This window comes from Mastigoproctus giganteus, chromosome 3, assembly GCF_048544385.1.
Source record: "Mastigoproctus giganteus isolate SK-2022 chromosome 3, ASM4854438v1, whole genome shotgun sequence".
Lineage (NCBI taxonomy): Eukaryota > Metazoa > Arthropoda > Arachnida > Uropygi > Thelyphonidae > Mastigoproctus > Mastigoproctus giganteus.
In genome coordinates this window covers 27,887,692-27,913,582 of record NC_143577.1, presented here as the reverse complement: position 1 = coordinate 27,913,582, position 25,891 = coordinate 27,887,692, and the positions used below count along the sequence as shown (strand labels likewise).

Sequence of the window (25,891 nt, the reverse complement as noted above, 5' to 3'; positions counted from 1 at the left end):
TTTATGGCCTAAGTTACCTACGAGCTATTAAAAACAAACCTTTCTAAGTCGTTCTTCATATGGGTTGAACTGTACAGAGTAAAAAACAAATATACCGATCAATTTTCTTAGAATACATGCAATTTACAACACATATTTATGCCTCATGGCCTTAAGTTGCCTTGGTGCAAAATTAACCAACCAACAAGAGTTTTACATTACTTCATCCAAGTTTGTAGAATGTGAGTTTCCTTACAGGGGTTGAGATTAATCAAAACAACCTCCATTGACCAATTTTTAGTGATTATTATTAGAAATTTATTGGATTATTTTTTAGAATTGTTAATGATTATCATTGGAAATAAATGTCACGAACACGCAATAGGTTAAATAATGGGTGAGATGGATAGATAGATAACACGTAAAGATTTAAAAAAAAAATCAATAATTGACATTAGCATACTTATTAGTAAACTAATTAAACTTAGTGTTCAATATAAGGCTCAAGTTTCTCCTGAAAGATGGATAAACGTTCTGGGAACACAGTAAATTCGTGATAATGTTCCCTTAACAGTTGGGCCATTTTGTTTAGACTCCGAAATAGCCAGAGTCAGAGGAGGAGTTTTATAAGATAGAGAATATGGTCAATACAAACGCGTGTACTGCTGTACCTCCCTCGTTACGCTTTAACCTTGTATGAGATAATAAACGTACCTGTTCCTTTCGTTATATTTTTCACTACAATGAGCTTCAAATGAATTCTTTTTGTCCAAAAATAGTACGAATACATTGCATAATGCAAGATATCTCCAACGAAGGCGCTATTTCATTTCGACCTTTATTTTGAGACAATATAGTTCTCAAAATCTGGATCCGGGTTTTCATTGAAGCATGGAAGATCCAGATAAGCCTAATGGTAAGTCAAAGACAGTTACTACAGGGCCAGGATGCTGTTGAAGCTGGATTGAAGCCGGTTGAAGCTCTTAATCCATCAAGAAAAAATTATGTCAACTGTGTGGAAACTTTCTGCATTCAGCAGCAATTTTTGCAAATTTCAACATTAGCAAAAACTGAAGAGCTGGTTTGGTAACTATGACAACCGCGTGAAATTGTCACCTAATAAAAAAATACGCAAAAACATTAGTTTCGTAACCATGACAACCGCATGAAATTGTCATCTAATAAAAAAAATACGCAAAAACATTGGTTTAGTAACCATGACAACGGCATGAAATTGTCAACTAATAAAAAAAATACGCAAAAACATTAGTTTCGTAACCATGACAACCGCATGAAATTGTCACCTAATAAAAAATACGCAAAAACATTGGTTTGGCAACCATGACAACCGCGCGTGAAATTGTCACATAATAAAAAATACGCAAAAACATTGGTGTGGTAACCATGACAACCGCAAAACTGTCATGGCTCGCAAAAGAACCAACAGAGCAGTTTTATTTTATTTTTAAACTTTTGTTCGAACCCAAACGAGTTTATTCAATCACGCTGTTTACAAGGAATTGCAGTGTAATCACTTTTAACGAGCCTTGTTAACCCACATAAATAATTATTTACTGCAATCATCGTTATGCAAATTGCGAGAGTGGATTTTAAAACCGCAGATCATTATAAGGCAATTTTTATTTTTATTTTAAACATAAATAAATCACCACTTGGGTTACTTTGGGGAATTCACGATAAAGATGATGTTGGAAGAATTTTCCCAACGTTTCAAGAACAAAGTTTGCCGCTTTGATTTATGGAGATTTATGTTAGAAAAAAAGATTGCTGTCTCCATCCTCAATTATTTGGGAGTTTAATAAAGAACAAGAGGTTGTCGTAGAAGTTTTATTCTTTCTTTCGTTTGATGTTTTAAAAACAACAACGAAACTAGAACATTCATCGACATCGATGCTTTAGAAATAAAGATTGGATAATTTGCCGGATGTTTGTCAACTAGATGTTGAATTATATAGTGGCATAAATCAGTTGAGTTAAGCATGGAGTATAGTTCCTTACAGATGATATAACAAGTAACAGCCAGTCGATTGTCGCGTCTTTTTCTCATTATTCATTTAGAACACACTGGTTTTATGTGCACTTTGGAAAAATCCACACGCACAATGATTCCCTTTTTTTTTGCAGTGGTAAAAAGGAAGAACTTTTATCGTTTACGAGGCGTTTTGTCTTTCTACATGTCCTCGCCAGAGATAGACAGAGAGCGAGAGAGAGATTCTAATTTAAAGAAAAAGAAAATTTTCCAGACATTAATTCGAAGAGTTATGCTAATCAGAATCGTTATCTCTCTGTCTCTGTTGATGGATTCTGAATGAACTAGCGTTGTCATAGTAACTGATTGTAATGAGGGAACACATGCAAGTCACTGAGGGGAGCACACGGTGACACGACATTTCTATGAATGTTCGGTTAAGTAATGGAATAAGAGCGGGAGGAATGAAGGGTTGGGGAGATTGTTATCTGCATGTAGCAAGACGCCTTTCTAGTAATTACAAAACTTTTCAACATACCGGCAACCATTACGCTGCTAAAGAGTTCATCTTATATTTTGTACATTAGCAAGTACGTACAGCAGTCGTTGGAACAACACCGCAATCAATTCGATCTTTGAACTCTGACGCGGTCATCGCATCTTTACTGAAAAAAAAGAAGAAGAAGAAAAAGAAAGAAAGAAAGGACAGAAAAAAAAAAAAGAAATGTCTTTTAGAAAGTGTAAGCCACGGGAGACGCTGTGACTTTCCACTTTGTACACCTCCTGAGGTGGACGCCTTACTCACGCTTGACAATGTCGTGTGAAGCGTGTGGGTGGTTCTTAACAGGAAGTTGTCTTTGGAAGGCTGCTTAACCTCTGACCTCGCGTTGTTTCCCATCAGAAAACGAGCAAGAGGTTAGCAGCTGACAAGAATCTGTGTTGGGACATTGGTCACACAGTAATGAAGTCATGTCTCCAGCAAATCTCTCAAATAGCTTAATGAATTCACCAGACATCATTAAGTGGACTTAAACACTAAGAGGAATCTATAGAACTGCTTCCTCCCTCACATTCATTTTCTGTTGAGAAAAAACTCCTCACTGTTAAAAGGATTCTAATGATTATTCTTTGTAGTTTACAATACCTACTAACTGTAATGTGCTAATGATTGAAAACGTGACAAAGTATATTATGCTCTCGGTTCACCGATATTCGTTTAACCAACTTTCTATCGATTGCGTCACTATAGACTGCTTCTTATTTTATTGCCGATGTAAATAAGTGGAAGTTACCCTCGCTCCCGAAAGCAGCCATCTCATAAGCTGGAATAACCGTCGCTTACCAGCGAATCGGCTACATATTTAATGCGTATCGAGATGATCAGCTTTATGGGTTACCAATATACAATACCCTACCAAAAGTAATTGGACACCATGACAATTGGAAAAACACGAACGTTAGCGAACAAATTGAGGTCGTAACCTCATCTTTGGTCTTAGTGGTCCCATCGATCTATCATGGAACACTTCAGACCAGTTCCTCGTTGGCAAGCAGCAGGAATCTGTATGTATTGCTCCTTCAGTGTGGTCATCACTTCAGCTGTAGTCACCAGGCTAGTTGGTGGACATTAGTTTTCCTGAAACTAGGTTTTTTTTTTACATTGGTCGCTATATGGAATGGCCCATTTCTAGAACTGCGGTGTGAGCACCACAGAAATGTCCAAGATGACATAGTACAACTACGCATCGATGATTTTTTGCCAGTACAACGAACAGTCTGAGTCCGAACTACGAAAACCAGTCTCACACCATGGCATTCTCGACATCTACACACAAATCTTTGATCTAAAGACTCGTCTCCACAGGAACGAGAGAACAGGTACCACATTGAACGATTTCTCGTGAGATGTCTTCACTGGTAAGATGAGGGTTTTTAGCACCAGTCTCTGCCTTTAAAATCTACACGGCACAGACACAGTTCTGTGAACAACTAGAGCCCCCAACGTGATGTTTTTCAAGGACACCGCTCAGTTCGCTTTCGCCACTTTCTTCGGGGATTCCTATCCATCAATTTTATGGCCACCTTCCATCACTCTCATTCTTCCATCTTTTCACTAAATCAGATGTGGTTGACTTTGCGAGGTTCAGAGGCAAGAAATGACAAAATGCATCCAATGATTAAACGTCTTTGATACCTTAAACGCCTTGCAGCTTGTTTCTAATATTTCTGCTATTGTCTGAACATTTTTAAACCTGTTCGTGCTCTGCGTACAAGTTGTTTGCACCGTTCAATATATTGGCAAGGGTCCATGATTTTTGGTAAGGTAGTGTACCATCGACACTGCTACTTTTTCTTCTGTTTTGATCAACTGTTCTTTCAGCTGAACATGTTTTTTGACTTTAGGTTCCTGTCTGTGCTACTTTCAATGTCTGCTTATATTTAAAATATACCATTCCTGTCTGATTTAGTTTGCATGCATTCTCCAGCCAGTTTTTCTGTTTATTGGATGAAAATCAACAGTTTCCAAAATGCAAAAAACACGTAAAGAGAGGAATAAAACATTATTCAAACCTTTTCGGGTCTCTTGATGGAATGATGACGTGTGCAGACACATATGTGCATATCCAGCTCCTTGGCCATATCGTCAACTGTGTAAACTTAGTCGGGGCTAGGGTTTTCGCGCTAGCACAGTTGTTGTAATCACCGTCTTCTCCACACCGAGTGAAAAAGGCTAGGGTTCGAATCCCGTCAATGTCGCAAGGAATTTTTATGTTTATTTGGTTTTTTTTTCACAAGGTGGTTAAGTTAGTCGGTCTCGGGCGAGAGCAGCTTGGTTTTCCTCCAGAAAACTCGGGTTTTTCGTCCAGCAAACAGGCAGCAGCAGACCGACCAGAGTCATACACCCTAGTGGATGTGGTAACTCTTGGGTGGCCCTAATATGGTAGATTTTTGGCCTGATAGGACACTCGCTAGTGCGATATACAGATGTCGAATTGCACCTTTTCTATACACTAGTGAATTTCTGCAGGAAAAATGCCACTCCACCATAAGAATACTCTTTTGCTTTAGTTGAGATGTACCTGTTACCATGAAACACCATATTGTATCCACCACTGGATACAATCTGGTTACAATATGGGCGTGTGATTTAAAGTTATAGAATCGAAATCTCCTTTCATTTGACTCATCCTCCTGTTTATTTTCTTACATATTTAATGGACGGTTCCCTCTCCCGTGTATTCCTAATCGTGTGGATCCTTACTAAGGCCGTTGATGGGTAGCTAAATGGGAGGATACAATAGCACACGCATTGTAGTTGACCGTGATTCTACCCTACTCGATTGCAAAATATTGCGATATTCTCTCTCTTGTAAACTTCCCTGACCCTACTTTACCATCCTCCAATATAAACAGAAAATTCGATTTTAAGTAAAACAAGGCGTGGCTATTTCATTCATTTAAATTTCAGCACAGGTTAATTATAAAATCAGATTACAGTGTTCCAAAAATTATATTTAACCAGTATGCAGGAAATAATTGGGACAACAAAGTTATTGGAATTTGTAGTCCGCGATAATAACTATCGAATATAACTGACAAAAACGAAACCTGTTCTTTTTGCGAGTGAAATTATTCTCAATGAAGTAACAGTTACTTTATGATCATCACCATCATTGGACAAACCCTTGGAAATCGCTTGCTGTTTATCTTTCTTTTTCCGGTTCCTTGGAGTATCGACACTTTTGTCGCAGTACTCTGGTTAAGTAGAGCTTCTCGCATGAGTTATTCTGACTTTTCAACTGCACAACGTTCAGTTCAACTCACGAACGAACACACAAAATACACATAGCTCCTGTACTGCTACTATTACCATAAAAAGTAGAGGAACCCTATGATTTTGCAATTCATGCCCGAAGAAGCCTTTATCTAGACAAGACATGTCGAGTCGATGGTGCAACGGTTGAAGTCCCTTCTCCATCGGACGCAGGTTGGAAAGGGAGGCAAGAGTTAAAAGATTTAATGGTAAATCTGGCTGGATATTTATTTTTAACCCTGTTTTAAAACTCACGCTGTATTTTGTGACGTGAAGCAGTCAACCATTTTCAAACGTACAGCTAAGCTTCTGTGATAGACACTGCGCATGCGTTGGCGCATGACAAATCAGTATTATAATTCGTTGGCAATCTGTCGATTGTAATATATTTGAGGAGTAAACAGTAGAGATTTCTTTTAAGCATAATCACTTATGCACAAACAGAAGAAAAGGTCATTAATTTAGATTACAATTATCTAATACAAGACACAAACATATCGAATTGCTGCTATCTTCACGCAAAGTAAGGTGATATTGAATTCGATTAACAAGAAATGCTGCGCGTTCTTGTTCATGACATTCCTCCCAATCCAATTATGAACCCACTTTGTAATAATCATCTTTGCCGGTATTTTATAAGTTCATAATCGTGCGTGCCAAAAAATCTAACGATAGTCATAGAATAATGTATACAAAAGCTGAAATTGGTAACGTTAATGAATATCGCTTATCTGCATAAATTTAGACGCAGCCAATGATGCCATTGCATGCTAAACGATATTATCTTATTCAGAAAATAATTGCTGGTTTTTGAGAAAATTTCTTAGTAGAAAATTAAGAAAAAAAAAAAACGAAATATGAATTTTTTTTAAAATATTTCTCATACTGAAACTTTTACAACCTTTTCATTAAATAATAATTTCCATAGTCTATTTCTCTCAGAAATTTATTTCAACTTCTCTCCGTTTGAGGGAGCCACTCAGAAATTTATTATGGAACTTAAAACATTGTAATTTTCTGCTTCCGGGTTGCCCTCTGGTGACTTAAATTAGAGAAACTATATTAATAATTATATTTTAAGATATTGTAAAATCTTGCAGACATTCGTAGTATTTATTTCGTCAAAGTGATTGAAAGAAATTATGGCATTTAACTAAATGGAGTTTATAATTATATTTTCGTTCAGTTTCCATCTTTAAAATGCAATAAATATTGATTTATTGTGGTTATATAGAATATGGATTTTAAAAACAACTTCCGGTATTATTATTTCTAATTTGTTTATTTTATTTAATTATTTTTTTAATTAATAAATGTCAGCGAATGTAATAGAGAACGGTATAATAAATGTATTTTGGGGTCGGATTTGGTACTCTTAAACCATTAATTCTGGGTACGTTGGATCAAGATTTTTCTTCGGGTTAATTTAAGTTAATTTTTTTACATTCATTTGAATAAGCGTTCTGAAAGTCGTTATTGAGGTAATTCCTCTCATTCATTTGTTAATTTGACAATTTTATATTATTCTTATTATAGTATTGTACACTATATTTAAATTACGTTTGTTTTTGGACGAATGCAATTTCCGCGACTATAAAAAATTAAAAATTCAAGGAAAGTTCAAAACTTCAGAGTTATGCAAATAATCTTTTAGCCCATCTGGATCACGAACTACCGATTTTTAACAAAATCAGCGCGACTATTATAAAATAAAAGCAGTACATTAAAACTATATAAAATAAAATATTATTCAAACTATATCATAAAATATATATAAAATTTCTTTACCATTCTCCCACGACTCATTCAATTAAAGCAATATAATTAACAAAATGGACATTTTGTTTACATAAGAAGTTTGATCAAGAAAGCAATTTGAATACGTTTATTACAAAAGAAGAGGTAGAGTGCCAAGATGAATAAGAATAGAGAATGGCATAATGATCTCGCATGGTGAAGTTCAGGCATGTCTTTAACCTCTCTCGCATTCGTAATGGATATGAAGCATTTTTGGCCAAAATTATTCCTGTAGTTTCCCACCCCGCCCATTCGCCTGACCTTGCTTTGCTTTTGATCAGACCTTTATTAAATCATGGATTAAAGGAGTGTTCACTGCAATTGTTTGAACGATTTTTATTAACAATCTAACACTTTAAACACCACGATAAACATCAGTGTATAAGTTTAAGTGTCACTTAAAGACATGATTAAAGATTTTTACTGAACTTCGCATGCAAAATGTTTAATCGGAGAGCGCCATTTAACATAACATAAAATTTGCAAGAGGCAGTCTGTATCAGGATTAGAAAGAAGACTGTGCATTTTGCAAATCTTGCAAAAAAATCGGGAATAAATTTAGAGAACTTCTTCAAACATTTCAAATCCTGAATTCCTAAATTACATTCATTGCAGTAATTGTATATATCGAATTCACCAATAATAAACATCTTAATAATAATAAAAATACTTATCAGTAAAACTAATTCCTATTTAAATTTAACCCGACGTTTATAGATTGACAAAAAACAAACTCCGAAATAACATTTTTTTTCCCTTCTTCTGGTACCAACACAAATCTAATTTACTATTGTCCGAAGCTTTTGATTTCCTATCTCTAGCCTTTTACAAACAGTATGAACCTACAGTTTCAATCCCAACAAACATCTCCATCTCGCAGATGATCTCTGATGCTGACAGTAACTGCGAGGGCTTCAGCAGAACCCATATAAGAACACCTCCACGTATTTCTCAGTACAAAATGTTTCACGGAGAGATCCGAAAAAAAAAACACGCCAGAAGAAAAAGGTTTAAAAAATGTTTTCCTTTTGTTCCTGAATAACGAGTACAGATAAAAGTTATATTGCCGACTGTTTTTAATGTTCTGACACCAGAAATAAAAAATCGAATAGCACATTGGGAAGGAACATTTCATATTTTCATGATCCATAAAGAGTGAGATAGAAAATAATATGACTGTCGATTATGCTGTGTGTAAAATAAGACGAGATTCTAATACGGGTTTACTTCTGTAATAAAGGATCCATCTCGTGATGTAACAGACGGTGATAATATTAAAATTTTCATCCCGTCTCGCGACTGCTTCCGTTAAAAAACAAAAAGAAAAAAAAAAACGTCGAATAATTTTGAAAATACGCTCGCACTGTGATCTTTTTTTTCAACAATTTTCATTTGTAACTATGAATATTTCCATTATGTGCATAACTTACCATTTTTTTTTTTTTTCGATTTCTTTGCTGGTATTCAAAAGAAATTTCCTTTTCTCTTCCTTACAGCCACCATCCCTAAATGTGCCGGCTGTGAACAGCCAATTCTGGACAGGTTCATCCTCAAGGTGCTAGACAGATCTTGGCACGCGAAATGCCTCAAGTGTATCGACTGCCAAGCACAATTATCCGATAAGTGCTTTGCCAGAAACGGACAGGTTTTTTGCAAGGACGATTTTTTCAAGTAAGTGTTTTCTTACGCTATTTGGCGTCTATTCTCGATGTCTAGAATATAATATTTTTGAATACGAACGCTACTCGCCAAACAACACACCCCATGCTTTTATCAAATAATTCCAGACGCCTACAGAATACTTTAAGTCTTATTCCTTTTCGAAAATTTTACACCTCTTGTACATTTGTGATTGTGATCAATATTTGTTGCCATATTGAGCTTTAATATTTGTTTTCTGCCGGTTTCACGTTTCCTTTTGTCAAAACTTTTTTTTTTTTAATGGGCTTTGCAACTAACTTCTCCTTCTCTTTCAGACAACCTTATGATTAAAATAGTCTTGCCGTGCCTGCTATAGTCAATGGTTATCTGCTCCACCAATCATGCCACCATACCTAATTCTCATCCCTATATCTGTAAATAAATTGGTAATAAAAAATTCTCATTCATATTTGAATTATCGAGTATTTTTCATTTCAAATTGACTTGAACTGAAATATTCGGGTGACTCTTACGAAAAAGGAAAGCTCGTCTTTCTTATCAGCTCTATAAGGCCTATAGTCGAAGAAATATGTAGCTCCAGGCGTCTTTATTAGGTTGGCTGTTGTTTGGTTTAGGCATATCAGCGATTATGGCCATATTGCGCCGTATGTAATGACTGCAAATTGCGTGTGCTCTCTTTTCGAATTGCTGTTTGCTGGATGAAAAACCGAGTTTCCGGGCGGAAACCGTACTACCTCGCCTAAGACCTACTAACTCAGCCACGTTGTGTAAAAGACCCATAAAAATTCCTCGTGACATTGGCCGAATTCCAACTTGGAGTCTATTCCACCCGGTGTGGGGAGGATGGTGATTATACCAACTATGCTATCCAGGAGGGCACTTTATTAGGATCATGGAAGTTTGGGGCTATAAATGAACAATCTCTGCAAAATGCGTAAGTTGAAGAGATCATATGGTGTGATGTATCAGGAAATCGCTATAAAATCTTGTGACCCGAATAGTATCTAAAGGAGTTCTCACTGGTCTAGACATTACTCGATAGAGCCTGCCTTTTCCCCACCACAATGGGGAACAGTAGGATCTCGCAGTTTTCAGAGAGGTATGATTGCTGGTAGGCGTTTCGCAATTACTACAGCAGAGAGGATAGTCGACGAACTCGTAGAGTGCTCAGAAGTTAATGTCATTCGAGTCATTAACGAATGGAAAAACGACACTCCGGAGACATCCATGGATGATGTTGCTGAAAGTGCTGACGGAGTGAGGTACTCAACGTTTGGAGCGGATTAACAAATGTAATTTTTCTTAAATGACAGACCAATTAATCTTTGCATTTAATGCGGAAATATAACAAGGTATCAGTATCAGCACTATGGGAATAACTTTACAAAGAATGAATTACACTAGTAGGAGAATTTCCGATTGTCTACGGCCCTATTTTCGATGGTGCTAAGAATGCAAAGGATGGATGCAGAAAGACTAGGACACGTCATGTAGTTCGATGAGTACCTATTTAGACTTTTTCGATGGAAAAATGTACGAAGGAAACCACGCGAGGCAACGGCACCACCCTATTCTGCACCGACTGTACAGGCTGCTGAAGGAAGTGATGATGTGAGACATATTTTCGTGACACACCCTTGGTCCCCAGATCCCCCGGGAGGTCATCATGAACGCCAAATGATATCTGAAAATGACTACCGATCTAGTACAACTGGCAATGTTGCATGTTTATTCCTATGGACAGAGATACTTCCAAGGTGGCATTTCAACCATTCACTACTCCCAATGTGTGAAAGAGTGAATTGGGGAACACGAGAAAGACTTCGAGCCTATCCTGGCCATCCAATCCTCGGATCTCGACCAGTTAAGCATCGGTAAGATGAAAACTGGAAATGCATTTTCGTCGCACAATCCTTTGCCAATATCACTCAGGGAATTGAAGATGCGTTACCTGATTGGTCCAGTACCTTTCGTGTCACTTCAAGTTGATTCCATTCTCCGCTATCGAGGTGAGGATTCGGATCAATGTTGGACCGACATGATATTAGCTATGTTATTAGGTCCTAATAAAGTAGCCAGAAAATATAAATGACGAGAGTCGCCTTCCTGTGGCGTGTTCTGAAAGTAATTAATATTAGGTTATCATTTTAATTTTCGATAAAGAATTACCTGCCTGGTAATCCAAAGGTCGCGGGTTCGAATCCCGTCTCGGGCTTGGATCAAAGTACTGCAAAAACCTTGGGAGGTGCATTATGGCCACAGCTGCCGATGCGCCAACAACTACCAAAAAAAAAAAAAAAAAAAAAAAAGAAAGAATTGTTGAGCGGGCGCGACAGCATATAAAAGACGTCAAAAAATCAGCTACAATTTTTCGTGTAAACAATGTTCAACTAATTTTATATAAAAATGAGGTGCGGCAATTACTTGGAGACAGTGGAAAACACAATAGAGTTGATTTTGTTGTCTTCCTTTTTTTTTTTTTTTGAGAATAATATTGAAGTTTTAATAATCTTTTTCCTCTGTGTGGCCATGTTGACAAGCAGAATATGTGTAAATGAGCCATAGAAACCACCTACGAAACAATGGAGATATCATCGAGTTCAAAAATCAAGAGTGCGATGATCTGGACACACGTTAGTTTAAATTGGACTAATTCTTTCTCAACAGTGTAGTGACCGAGTATTTACAGTAAATAAAAGAAAAGAATATTTGAACACCCATCTTTTTGAGAATAATTATATAAAAACATTGAAGGTGAACATGACAGTTTATTGCAAAAATTATTACGAAAGGCAAACGTTTAAACGTTTATACAAATTAGTATTTTAATCAATTATTATTTTAGAAAACACAAATTTAAAGAATCGAAACAATCTGAGCAGTTGTAGTTCTAATTGTACAGAGACAATAATTGAAACAATAATACGCCATTTTAATATTTTGCTTCCATCTTGGATAGCTATCACAGCCAACATTCTTTGGGACATTAAATCCACCAATTTTTTTGTTATTTCTTTGAGACCTATACCATTTCTCTCATATTATCCTTTTTAAGTTGTTCGCGTTGAAAAAAATAAAATAAATAATGCGTTTCCTCTCCTCCAGTTCAAAAACATGCCCAAATTCTCAATTGGGTTTGGGTCTGTTGATTTGAATGGGTGATGTTAAACCTTTGGCGGACATTATATAATTATCATTCCTTAGTAAGGTTGTCGGTGTATTCGGGGTCATTACCTTGTTGAAAGAATAATGTCTCCCCTATGCCTAATTTGTCTGCCCTACTTAGCAAATTAGCATGCAAAGCGTCAAATTTTATGGGCATTCACAATAACGTCAATAATTGTTATATTTCCCACAACCCCATAGGCTATTCAACCAAAAACCATAATTTCTGCGAGTTTCACAGCGAATTTAAGATTTTTTACTTTGGGGGAGATATTTCTTTTCTTCCGACCATCGGAGTTAAAAATATAAAATATTCTCTAGATCAGAAGGTTACATTTTTTCAGAAATCCTTTGACCTCCCTCCTTGTCCTCGTCATTCTCTCTACACCAAGTGGAAAAGGCCAAGGTTCGAATCCCATCAGTGAAGCTAGGAACGTTTATGGACTTCTCTTTTTTCACTCCTAGGTTGAGTTAGTCGGTCTCAGGAGAGGAGAGCAAGGTTTCTCCCCCCCAGAAACGAGGGGTTTTTTTTTTCAACCAGAGAACACTCGCAATTTATGGACATCAAAAGCTTTTCTAATATATATATATATTTTTTTTATGTCTATGATATTTTCTTTTTACATTGAAATTTAGGTTTTATTGTCCATGCATCTACATGAATTTTAAAAACACTCTTTTTTTTTTTCAATTTCATACACTTAGTTTTTCTTTATCAGTTCTCAAAGTCTAGTCCCGGGTGTTAACAGTTTCTCATAATTCAAATTCACCTATTTATTTATCGTATTAAAAAAAAAATAAATAAATAACAAAAGTGGTCATAATAGTGTTGTAATTTAATTTTGAGCGTGTATTGTCATATTTACGAACATGTGCAGTAGTCAAGGTAATTTTTAAGATATTCAAAAATTTCATTAAAAAATATAGAAACTATGCGCTACGAAATTTGTGAACAGCTCCTATACCGTGAAGATTTATGCATTAATATTTACCAGAAGTTTGCTTTTTTTAGGTAAAATTAATAACACAGTTATTAATTAAAGTAAAATTAATAACACAGTTATTAATAAAGTAAAATTAATAAAACAGTTATTAATTTTAAAAGTCGCATTTGCTTTTAACCACCAGACGTCGCTCTTCTTCTATTTAGACTATAATCAGTATTTATAAACTTGTATACGTTAATTTGTGTGTTAAACCTTACTAGAAATTAGTATATTTGCTTCAAAAAATTATTATGATATTCAGATAATAATTATTTAGAAAATAATTAGTCTCTTTAATTCAGAAAATATTTTTTAATTTTTATTTGTTTTAAAAAAGAATTGGGTAGGCTTTTTTAGGCACCAGGTGTCGCTTAATCCCTGTAATTAGCATAAAAACTCATCATATACATCAGGTATCTATAAACACAGCTATAACTATTCATTTTGCAATAGAGCGTCAATTATTCGAACTAAATAAACAAAATATACTTATTTTAAAGATTATTACATTTAAAAATAAAAAAAAACTAATAATAATAAGCCAAAAATAAAAGAAAAGACAAAGTTAAACGCTTGCGTTTTTTCCAAGTGTTTTTTAATACTTTTATTGTGACTGACGCTCTACTGCGCATGTTCATAAATAAAGGCATTTAAGAGGATAGGGACTGAAGATTTGTAAAACAAAACGGAGGATGTGAAATATCTGTGAAAATAAACTTATAATTGAAATAAAATCTGAAAAATTAAAGAAAAAATATATATTTGTGTCTAATACCATTTAAGAATTTTATTTAAAAACAACATAGATATTTTAACCTCTTGTACCGTTTTGTTTTTCGCAGGAGGTTCGGCACCAAATGTGCGGGTTGCGATCAGGGCATTCCTCCTACGCAGGTGGTTCGGAGAGCTCAAGACAATGTCTATCACCTGCACTGTTTCGCCTGTATACTCTGCAAACGACAGTTAAACACGGGAGACGAGTTCTACCTCATGGAAGACAACAAGCTTGTTTGCAAAGCCGACTACGAAGCTGCCAAGGCACGCGGTAATACCCCTCCCTTCTTTTTAAAATGCCAAACACAGCACTAAGTGGTAGAAAGTAACAAACATTGCTTTGAAAGCAAAATGAACCTGTATATAGTAGTGCTGTGATTATTATAATTATTCATGAAGTCTATTTTTATAATTTTCCTTAGACCTAATTGATTCCATGTGACTAGTGGTTTTATATACGTATTGTATAAAAAAAAAAAAAAGTCACACAGTGAATTTTCATTAAATTTTATATTTGGCCCTTTCTAAAAGATTTGTAGGGTCATCGCACATTTTATTATAATCAGACAAACAGAAATCTGAAAATTATTTATTTCTTTGTCTGGATGTCCGTCCGTATGTAATAATTCGACTCCATGTGGATGGGTTTCATAAAATTTTATGTATCGCTCTATTAGAATGATTTATCGAGCCTTCCCAAATTAAATTTAAGTATTATTATTACACTGTTCGACAAAATTAACAGAATGCGTAGAAAATTGTGTAACTTATGCAGCTTGCGATGAAGTGGGACAAAATTCGTAATGTGGTGTACCATAGAATAACGATGAAATGAGAAGACAGTGAGGAACTTCGGTCAGGTATGTGGAGCATTTATAGAGGTTGCATAAGAATAACGAAAAAAGAACACATTACAGAAGACGATAAGTGATGCTCGAAAATATGGTCACGTGATGTTAATACGGCGTATGATCCCCTCCAACGGTAAAAAGGCCTGACAGCGGTGAACCATGCTCTGTATAAGGGTGTCTATAAGATTTTGTAGCAAGAAATTCCACTCTTCCACCAGCGCAGACCTTTGCTCACCAAGTGACCGAGGAGTTCGCTGTCGGTGTGCAATGTTGTGGCCAAGGGCGTCCCACACACGTTCAATCGGATTTAAGTTTGGTGATCGTGCTGGCCAAGACAGTCGTTGGATATTTTCAGTTTCAAGATTTTCCTCCAACATGTGAGCTTTATGTGCAGTGGCGTTGTGCATATAAAGAAAATCTGGGCCAGCCGCACTCCTAAAAACTAGCACATAGGGTTCGAGGATCTGTTCTCGGTACCTCTGCGCAGTCACGGTACCCTTATCGAAAATATGAAGAGAAGTGCGGTCGTTGATCTGTCCCACACGAGAACACCGCCTCCACAGTAAGTGTCTCTTTCTTTGATGGTGGAGGGTTTTTTTTTTTTTTTTTTTTGATTTGATTTGATAGTTGTTGGCGCATCGGCTTCTGTGGCCATATTGCACCTCCCAAGGTTTTTGCAGTACTTTGATCCAAGCCCGAGGCGGGAATCGAACCCGCGACCTTTGGGTTGCCGGGCAGGTACTTTACCCACTCGGCTAGCCCGGTCGGCCATGGTGGAGGGATGGTACTGCATTCCTCGTTGTTTCCAGATGAAACAATGTCTAAAATCTGTTTGCAGGCTAAAATGGAACTCACCAGAAAACAGAACTATACCCCATTTGTCAGGACTCCAAGTTACACATTCATGGCGCCAGTTTCGACGAGCTCTGCAGAGGTTTGGGTTAATGGGATACAAACCACTCGCTTCATTGCGGAGAGTCCCCTTGAATTGAGCCTGCTGAACACAGTCCAGTTGGAATTTTTTTAACCCGTGGCCGCAACAACTTCAAGAGACAGTTACTGACAGGATATCATAGAGTTTCGTCTTACTGTTAGACCCAGATAGCGGCTGTTTTGATTGATCTAACCCTCGGGTGACCTCGGCGAGCCCTTCTTGAATGGTTCCTGTCTCCTGAAACTCAGGAGACAGGAACTGAGACGACACTGAGTGACGCATTAAGCTAACATGCCACCTCCGCTGCTATTGCCCGGCTTCAAGTCGTCCAACGGCCGGCCATCTCAAAAAATCATCTAAACGACTGTGACTTGCCAACCTGACTACTGGAGATGCGGCTATCCCATTGAGCAAGCCAAAAAAAAAAAAGGGGGGGGGGGGTTAATTGTGATGTGGATGCAACCTGTGCTTTGATAGACATGCATAATTTGCATAATGTGGGGCTCTGTAAGATGGTAGATCGATTTCTTTTAGATACTCGGAATTTGCATGCCAGGATGCTTATTATATCAAATATTCGCCTTTGCGATACTATTCACAATAAAATATTCATGAAAAACATTTTGTTCTGTTAATTTTGCTAACACGGCTGAAATATAAGGCACCGTTCATCAACTTGTTCAAGGCTGAAACATGTCAAAACATAAGTATGGTCTAGTAATTTATATATATTACTTAATTTGATTCTTTATTTAAAAAGTTCGCTCAAAACAGAAATGAAAATATTGCATATGTTAATATCGGCCCGCTTAAGATAATCAAGCGTTTTGGTCTATTTTTCTAATTTCTTTTCTTTATATGGATACTTTGAGTGGATTGCCAGTAGAAGTTGCAAAGCTCTTTCGTAAATGAACAATCCATGATTTCAAAGTTTACTGGCGCCAGCACAAATTATTGCTTTCGTGTAATTCTTATGTACAAAGATAGCCAGATTAGGCTTGCTGCTAGTTGTTGGAAGTCATTAAAATTCGTGACATAAACTCCACGTTGACAAGAATCTTTTTATTAGACGTTGCACCAAAACCTTGACATCAGAATTAAAACATATTTATAGATTTTCTTGAATGGGTGCCACCGTATTTTTCGTCATGAAATATTTGTGCCTGCATGCTGAGCAGGACAATCTTACAAGATTTCTGTTATTGCCTTAAGAAAAACTTTCCTTGAGCAATCTTTTTTCTCTTCAAAACTCTGTTCTCAGGCCACGAGGTTCTTTTTCGAAGATTCCCAGATGTTTCTCTGACGAGTTTAACCCTTATTTGTGTTTCTGGACTTAAAAGTAGAAGCAATTTAAAGCAGAGATAGATTATAAGATAGTCTTCCTTAATGTTATCTATGGTTGGAGTCAAAAAGTATATCCACCCGAAAACTTGAGATTTCACTGGAAGACTTTTGGAAATTCTTGGGATGAAAAGAATATGCAATAAATCATGCAGAACGAGCAAGTGGCTGTTTCATCGTTACGGCAATAAATCATGTTAGAAAAGCTCTATCAGCTAACGGAACAACTTTTAAAAGCCTTTTCACTCTACAACTTGGAAACTTTTTCTTTTTTAAATCTCGGTTACACTTGTTTTGCTTTTAAAGATAAGTAGATATTCTTCCTAAGCAATGAGTATGTCGATCAATAACAACGCGTGTCGTCCCTAAAGAGTCGTTGTGATTAATTTGCAACTAGATGTTTCTTATCTGGGTCATCGGTCTTTTAAGGAGTAAAAAAATTAAGCGTGGTAAAGCCAGAATGATAATCTCATCCACTAAAATCACGTGACAAATATGGCTACAGACACAGTAATGCAGGAGTTCCATTTCCCGTTATCAATAGATAACTGATTAATTCTTGCTTTCCAATATGCATCGTACATTCGTATACAATGGTGAAAGTTATGAAAATTCTTCTAAATGCCACGAATTTGTTAATTTTTTTGTGTGGTAGATCATCGAATACTATCATTGCGAGATTCAGTGCTTCTAGCTGAATCATCAAATAGATTTATAAACCTACCCTGGGGAAAATTTTAAAGACTTCAGAAGGTAGCTTGAGTACTTTAAATTACCTTTGTTCAATATCTAGTAGGACCAACGTTTGCTCGTACACGTCGGATATGGATTCCATTAGGTGTCTGAAAGAGTTTAGCTCCAGGTTGGACCATTCTTCCATCAGGTTATTTGTCAGCTACTTTATTCTGCTCGGTGGAGAACATTAGAGGCCCAATATATCCCAGACATTCTCAAACGGATTTAGATTTGGAGAATTAGGAAGCCAGGAAAGATGATGGAAGTTTTAGGAATGTTCCTCGCACCATTCAAATACAATTTTTACACGGTGGATATTTGCGTTATCGTCTTCAAAGAGTCCATTGCAATCTGGGTAAAAGTGAAGCATGCAGGGTGAAGTTGGTCCGATACAACAGAAAGATATTCATTATGGGTAATATGGCCTTCTAATAATATGAGTGGATCCAGTTCGTACAGAACATATTCCATACCATGATACCAACTCCAGTGGCTTGAGTGGTGGACATGAGAGACTCTGGATGCGTGGCTTCACAAGGTTCAGCCACACTTTCACTTTAAAATTGGTGCAAATGAAAGTGTAAATCTAGACTCATCAGACCTCACGATCTTCTTTCCAATGTTTAACAGTCAAGCCTAGGCGTTTGCGGCACCATTCCAGTCTAATTCCAAAAGAAAGTAGTTTTTGCACAGGCACACAGCTACCAAATCCCAGATTTTTCAAGTCCCTCCGCATAGTTAGGTTGGAAATGGATCTTTCTTTGCCTAAATTGAATTTTTCAGTAATTTGCTGCACACTGAATCTTTCATTCTGACGATAATTCGCTCTAAATTCCTGCCTTCTCGTTTCAATTATGGCTTCTGCTATACGTGCCCCAACAACAATAACACCTGAAAAACGATCAGATCGACTGACCGGATCCCAGGAAAGCATTGAATATTTATCTGATACCAAATTTGCGATCACACCATGTGACAACTCATATTTAGATACAGTATTTAATTCTGTTGACGCCAACTGCAAAAGGTTTCTAATTTTTTTGCCAATATGATCTTTACTGTTTGAAAAATTGACATTTTATAGCAATGTCTTTTTGCAATGAAGAGATGTTAGTTTTGGGGGGAAAATTTATCCTGGCTCCTAATCAAGGCTCCCAATCGAATTCATTTTTGATTCGCTAAATTATCAGGAGCTTGGCCGACTGCAAGTACAACGAACCCAGCCAGCTGTCTGATATTCTTACCCGCCCCCTCCGTCCCCAAATACCTACAAGTAAGCAAGAGACATTAAACTGATAGTCAAGAAAACCAGATGCTACGTTAGACCGGTGGTATACGTCAATATTGGAGACAGCCAGATGGAAAAGCACAAAACAGAAGTTGTCACGTGATAAATCTGGAAATAGGGAATTTTTTTAAAATAAATAAAGGTGAAATCCAAACTGAATTAATTGAAATGAAAATAACGAAAGATAGAAATATTTAATCCAACTTCATTAACATGTATTTACAATGAAAAATCATGATCCATAATACCTCATCTATTATAAAATATTGTCCAATAAAATGCCCCCTCCCTCAAAGATATGGATTTTAATTCAAAGATTTAAAATTAATTGTGAGTTTTGAACCTTAAAAAAAGAAACAAAGATTTTGTTTATGATTACAACCTCAAAGTTTTGGAAATCACAATGGAAAAAGAACACATGGTTAAGAACCATGCATCATTTTTCGTTAGGATGTGTTTCAATTTAAGGTCCAAACTTAGTAGTTGGTGTTGAATCTTTGATTTTAAATTCGTAAAGTGTTACAGGGGAAAATGTTTTGGCTAAGGGGCACGTTGTATATGGAAAGAAGTGCTGATCTGCCCATTATGTAGGATCTTTCTGAATTACACAGAAAAAAATAGGGATAGTGTTTTCTTTCATTTTATAAACCCATGCACGGTACCAAGTACCACAGGGTCTAATAACTTTCGTGTTTGGGGTTTTCATAAAAAAAATAACAAAATTGATTTTGTCAGTGGAATTTAGAAACATCCAGCATACAGCATCCATAGAAATATTCTCAAATGTTTTTGTAAGGGATATAATATGCAGAATAATATAAATTATGCTTAATTTTAGCACTTTAATTTGTTTAATTACTATAATTAACTATCCTTGCATAAAATATTAGGCAATTACGTAGTTATTTTTATGTGATTGCACAATATTGATTTATTATTACAGTAGTAGTAATAAGAATGGTCGTATTAGTAGTGGCAAATGATGCAAGGTAGCATCAGCATCAGCCAACCTGTACATCCCTCTAATGATATGTCCAATTCTTCCTTAAATTTATTCAAGCTACCCACTTCCACAACACCAGATGGTAGTTTGTTCCAACAATTCATTTTTCATTGGCTAAAAGGAAATTTTCGCACATCATTAACTTTACTTAATGAATTATAAGTCATAAACACTTTAATTAGGTCTCTTCGCAAGTGTCTGGGCTTCCAAGCTCAGCAGTTTGCAGAACCAAAATCTAGTGTGGTAAGTGTGTTCTTGACTAATCTGGTTGCTCTTCTGTGCACCCATTCTAAGAGATCCACATCTCTCTTAAAATCAGGTTACGAGACTTGTATGTAATACGCAAGATGCTGCCTAACCATTGCCTTCTAAAATGGGATAATTGCCTCCTTCTTCATACTAGCAAAGTTCTTATATATCACTGACAGAACGCCATTGAGCTCTTCTAGCATGTCGGACTGTACAATTATTCCTAGATCTCTTTCATTCTCCATCACCTTGATTGTGGTACCACCTAATTGGTATATTACTCTGGAATTAGTGTTTCTCATATGCAGTAGTTTGTATTGACCAATATTAAACCATAACCGCCACTTCTCAGCTCATCTGCCCAATTTATCTAGGTCTTGCTTTTTTCATTAACCACCCTCCCAACCATCGTGTCATCTGCAAACTTCGAAATTAAGCTTGATATGCCTTCATTTCATTAATAAATTCTTTAAACAGCAAGGGACCCAGCACTGAAACCTGACAGACTCCACTAACAACATTAGTCCAAGAAGAGCAGCGCCCATTTATAGCTACCCTCTGTCTTCTGACCCTCAATCATCCCTTTATAAGTAGCAGCACCTTGTCCCTAATGCCACATTGACCCAATGGGTACAACAGTCATTCGAGTTCAAGTGTCAAAAGCTTTACCAAAATTACTCAGATTGGTCAGACATGCAAACAAATCCAAATATAAATACTATTGCGCTACAAAAAATTCTATTTTCGTTTGCATTTAAGTCTCCATGAATCCAGACCATGAATTCACATAACCGCCAATATTTTCATTAAAAATAAATAAATAAATAAATAATAGCCACTAGGGGGCGCTTATCATGAAAAATAATATAAATACATTAATATTTTTTAATAATAAATACACCATAAGAGGTGTATTTATTAAACTTTAATTATTGAGAGGAATATCAAAAGTAAAGGAATTTTTTATTGAAAATAAAATAAGATTTATATTTTAACAAAACATTTTATAAAAATCTTATCTTTCTTTTTATCTTAGTAAAATAAAACTTTTAAATTTGAATATGTGCAAGAGCGATTGCCTGAGTAAAAGCTCTGTTATTAAAATTCTGTCTCTTTAGGATGAGTTACTGTAAAAGAAGAGTCATCAGGTATAAAATTATAATCTGTTGTGATATTTCATCACCAGGTGGCATTGATTGATTTTATAGTCTCCATGAATCGAGACCATGAATTTGTACAATTGCAATTTTTGCACACATGATTTTCATTAAAAATAAATAAATAAATAAAAATAGCCACTAGGGGCGCTTTTCATAAAAATTATATAAAACCATTAAATAGCCACTAGGGGCGCTTATCATGAAAAATAATATAAAAACATTAAATAACCACTAGGGGCGCTTATCATGAAAAATAATATAAAAACATTAAATAGCCAATAGGGGCGCTTATCATGAAAAATAATATAAAAACATTAAATAACCACTAGGGGCGCTTATCATGAAAAATAATATAAAAACATTAAATAGCCAATAGGGGCGCTTATCATGAAAAATAATATAATTACATTAATTTTCTTTCGAAAACTTATTCCAGTATTCACAATTTGAGAGGTGTATTTATTAAACTTTAATTATTGAGATAAATATCAAAAATAAAGGAATTTTTTATTGAAAATTAAATAAAATTTATATTTTATAAGAATGTTATCTTTCAATGCCTGAGTATTAGCTCTGTTATTAAAATTCTATCTCTTTAGGATGTGTTACTGTAAAAGATGAGCCATCAGGTATAACATCATAATCTGTCGTGATGTTTCATCACCAGGTGGCGTTGACTGGTTTAATTCTCCCCCCTTTGTTGCAGAACAGAGGGGACAACAAAGCGGCCCAGGACCACGATCACGGCAAAACAGCTGGAGACCTTGAAGACCGCCTACAACAACAGTCCGAAACCTGCAAGGCACGTCCGAGAGCAGCTGAGCCAGGATACAGGACTCGACATGCGAGTGGTGCAGGTGTGGTTTCAGAACCGACGGGCGAAAGAGAAAAGGCTGAAGAAAGATGCAGGCAAAAGTCGCTGGGGGGAATACTTCCGGAACGGCCATTTGAAGCAGGCGGCGGCTTTAACAGCTGGAGCGCCCCCTACGTCTCCAGATAGCAGTGTAGACAGACCCGGAGACCGAAGTAACGACTCCCTTGACGTCGACTTAAGACATAAAGATTCCTCTTACAGAGGTAACAGGACGTTTTCTGTCTTTCATTTATGGTTAACTCCGTTTTGCATGAATAATTCAGATTCGTATGTAGAGAAACATCTAGGTTAAATAATTCTGTCAACAAGTAGTTTGGAGAGATAGAGCGATGAGTTAACGATATTTATTATTTATTAACTGAAGAAAACCTTCTCTTTAGTAGCGTGAAATCGTAAAGCAATTCATTTGCTGCACAAATTAATTTTATTTTCATTTTTTTAAATGATGTTATTTATTGTAATAAGTAGAACAATTCTGCTTAGATTTAATTATGGAGGTGGGTTTGAATACACTCCTAAAATTAAAGTTTTTTCTAAATATAACTTTATATAGGTGTGATTTAAAATTTTCTTAATTTTAATTTGTTTATTGAAACTCCGTTTTATAATTTATAATAATATTTTACAATAATATTGCTTCTTTTTTTTTTAAATATACTCTGCCTAGCCATTTTATTAGGAATCACTCTTCGACACGACATAGCGTGATTGCGATCCCACGATTGTGATCTTGAATTTTTCTGATTTATTTATGCAAATTACGTAGGATATATACAGAAGATTATCAGTGTATTAAAAGAAATAATCTTGGAAGGTGGTCCCTATATTAATGGTAGGGCAGTGTATACGCTGTCTAAGGTTCAAAATTTTATGTTGTCCTTGTGGACAACACCAGATGGTGGGTCTCGCTTAGCGGTTGATTCTGAAGACTGAAACTAGATATCGGATTGAACAGTCATTGGATTCAAAAACAAGTATATCATGACAGATAGAATTTTTTAAAATTATTAATAGGCGTATTTTGTTCGTATACATTTTAGATGTATAGATTTTTTGTACACTGAGTGGCCACTTTATTAAGCACACCTATATTTTTCATGAAATGGAGCACTACTTTATTAACAGCATCACGTGTTCATACCATCTGATATACAAGGATATGTAGCAATCCTGTGTATGAGATTCAGTCCCGAATAAGCAAAGCTAAAGTTCTTTGAACTTGACATGGTAGTCGGGGCCCGACGCGTAAGCATTGATTATTTCGGAAAGTGCAATCCTTCTGGGGTCTGCATATACGATTATGTCCCTGATGTATCGAGATCGGTCCATAACCAAATAACGACCAGCGATTGGAAAGAGTCCGTTAATGTGAAAGGCCAATAGAGGCTGATAACAGAAAGGTTACAATCAGTCAGATAATCCAGTGCAACATTGATATTGCGGTCAGCGACAGAACCACCAACACTGGACAGTGGAGAATTGGTAAAACATTGCCTAGTCTGACAAATCCTGGTTCTTGCTATTTTACGCTCATGGGGAGACAACAATATGGCGAAAGCAAAGTATGTCCTTTGCCAAGTGTCAATGCAGAAAGTGGTTGAGGTACAATGGTGTGGGCAGTGTTTTAGTGGTACACATTGGGACCTCGATACTAAGTGAGCAACGTTTGGATGCCAGGGGTTATCGGAAAATTATTTCTAGCCAGGACCATCCCTTCACGGATGCAGCGTATCCAACTACGAATAGGTACTTCTTTCAGGAGAATACTAGTTCCAGGAACATGAGAATGAATACAACTTGCTGCTATGGCCTTTCCTTAATTAAAAATGTATAGTATATTTATAGGTTTTAAAAAGTTTTCTTTTACTTTTCAATAATGTAGTTTGTAATTTTGCACCTAAAAATTTGGAAATTCAGTTCGAGTCCCGTTAAGCATTGAAGCCTGATTTTGTTTTGTGTATTGCAATGGCTTGTCAACACACAAGGATAATGTCACGTGTGTAACTGGTACATCTTACTTTGCAAACCCCTTTACTTCCAGAATAAACTGTGTCTGGCCTTGACCTTGACCTTGAGTATATTCTGGGGTTATTATGACTATACGTACTCAATTATTAAAAATAAGATAATTCATTAACGAAAGTTACATCAAATAAGCTGGCCATAAAGGCTTTTTGAGATAATTTCTAAAAAATTAAATAATAAAAGTTATTTTTTCTTTTAAATGCAATTCTTCTGTATACGCTGCAGGATGTTCACATGGGTTAAACAATAGACAATGCAAGAACATTATCGTATTTAGCAGTTACGTGTGCTCGAACCACGGTAAACTACAACGCATGTAATACTATACTCCTGAATTGACCACTTGGATACATCACAAATAAAACTCGATTGCATCATGTAAGTTGGCTATACATTGCTCACTAGCCAAAAAATTAGAAACCATTATTCAGTTTCTAGTAGGGCCACCTTTTTCCTGAATTATAGCCTTGCAAAAAGTGGTGAGGGAGTTTAGTTTCAAATGAATTTAGTTTCAAATCTGACTATTTTTCCAACAGGATATTTGTCAGCTACTGTATTATGGTCGGCAGAGAACTGCCCTTTCCATAAGCCAGACATGGATTCATATCTGAAGAATTAGGAGGCCAGTGTAGATAGTGACAATCTACAGATACGATTTTGTATCTGTAGATTGTCGTCTTGACACAATCCATCGATATCCAGCTAAAAACAAAGTGCTGCAGGTGAAGTTGGTCCCATATAATAAAAAGATATTTTTTGGTAGTAACACACCCTTCTAACGAAATGAGCGCACCAAGTCAGTACCAATGGAACATACCCTACACCATAATACCGCCTCCAGCCTCTTGAATTCACTTTAAATTCTTGCAGTCTCGTTTTTGGAGTACCGACTTTCTGTCGCATTTCTTTCTTTTAGTTTCTTTTTTTTTTCATTTCTTTGAATGACTTGTCTTTGAAGACTCAGCAAGTATAGTCGTTGTTTCTGCTGTAACAGTTGATAATGTCATATCAACGATCATGCCTCTCTGAAAGTCATAAGATCCCTCCTTTTACTCATTTCTAGGAAATGTGCGTTTTTCTATACACTTCATCCAATATATTACCTCTTCGATTAGAAATCTTTTGTCCGCACAATGGTTGCTTGGCCTTGGGAAGTACACCATAATCGCAAGGACGCATATCAGGACTATAAGGGAGGGTCAGTTCCCCTTATAGCTTCCTACTTCAAATCGGTGAAAACAAACTGTATATAGTGTATAACATG

The 25,891-nt window shown here is 36.2% G+C and overlaps 1 protein-coding gene across 3 annotated transcripts in view; it reads left to right on the top strand.

Annotated features, from left to right (window-relative positions):
- Positions 1-25,891, top strand: part of Lim3 (Lim3 homeobox protein) — a 109,708-nt gene that overhangs the window by 58,397 nt on the left and 25,420 nt on the right. For 2 of the 3 annotated variants that reach the window (XM_090370451.1, XM_090370450.1), the window contains exons 2-4: positions 9,077-9,251; positions 14,236-14,438; positions 22,440-22,805. In XM_090370451.1, coding sequence (XP_090226577.1) covers positions 9,077-9,251; positions 14,236-14,438; positions 22,440-22,805 — 744 coding nt within the window. Of the gene's footprint in view, positions 1-9,076; positions 9,252-14,235; positions 14,439-22,434; positions 22,806-25,891 lie in introns of all 3 variants that reach the window. The other variant, XM_090370452.1, reaches the window with a different exon arrangement.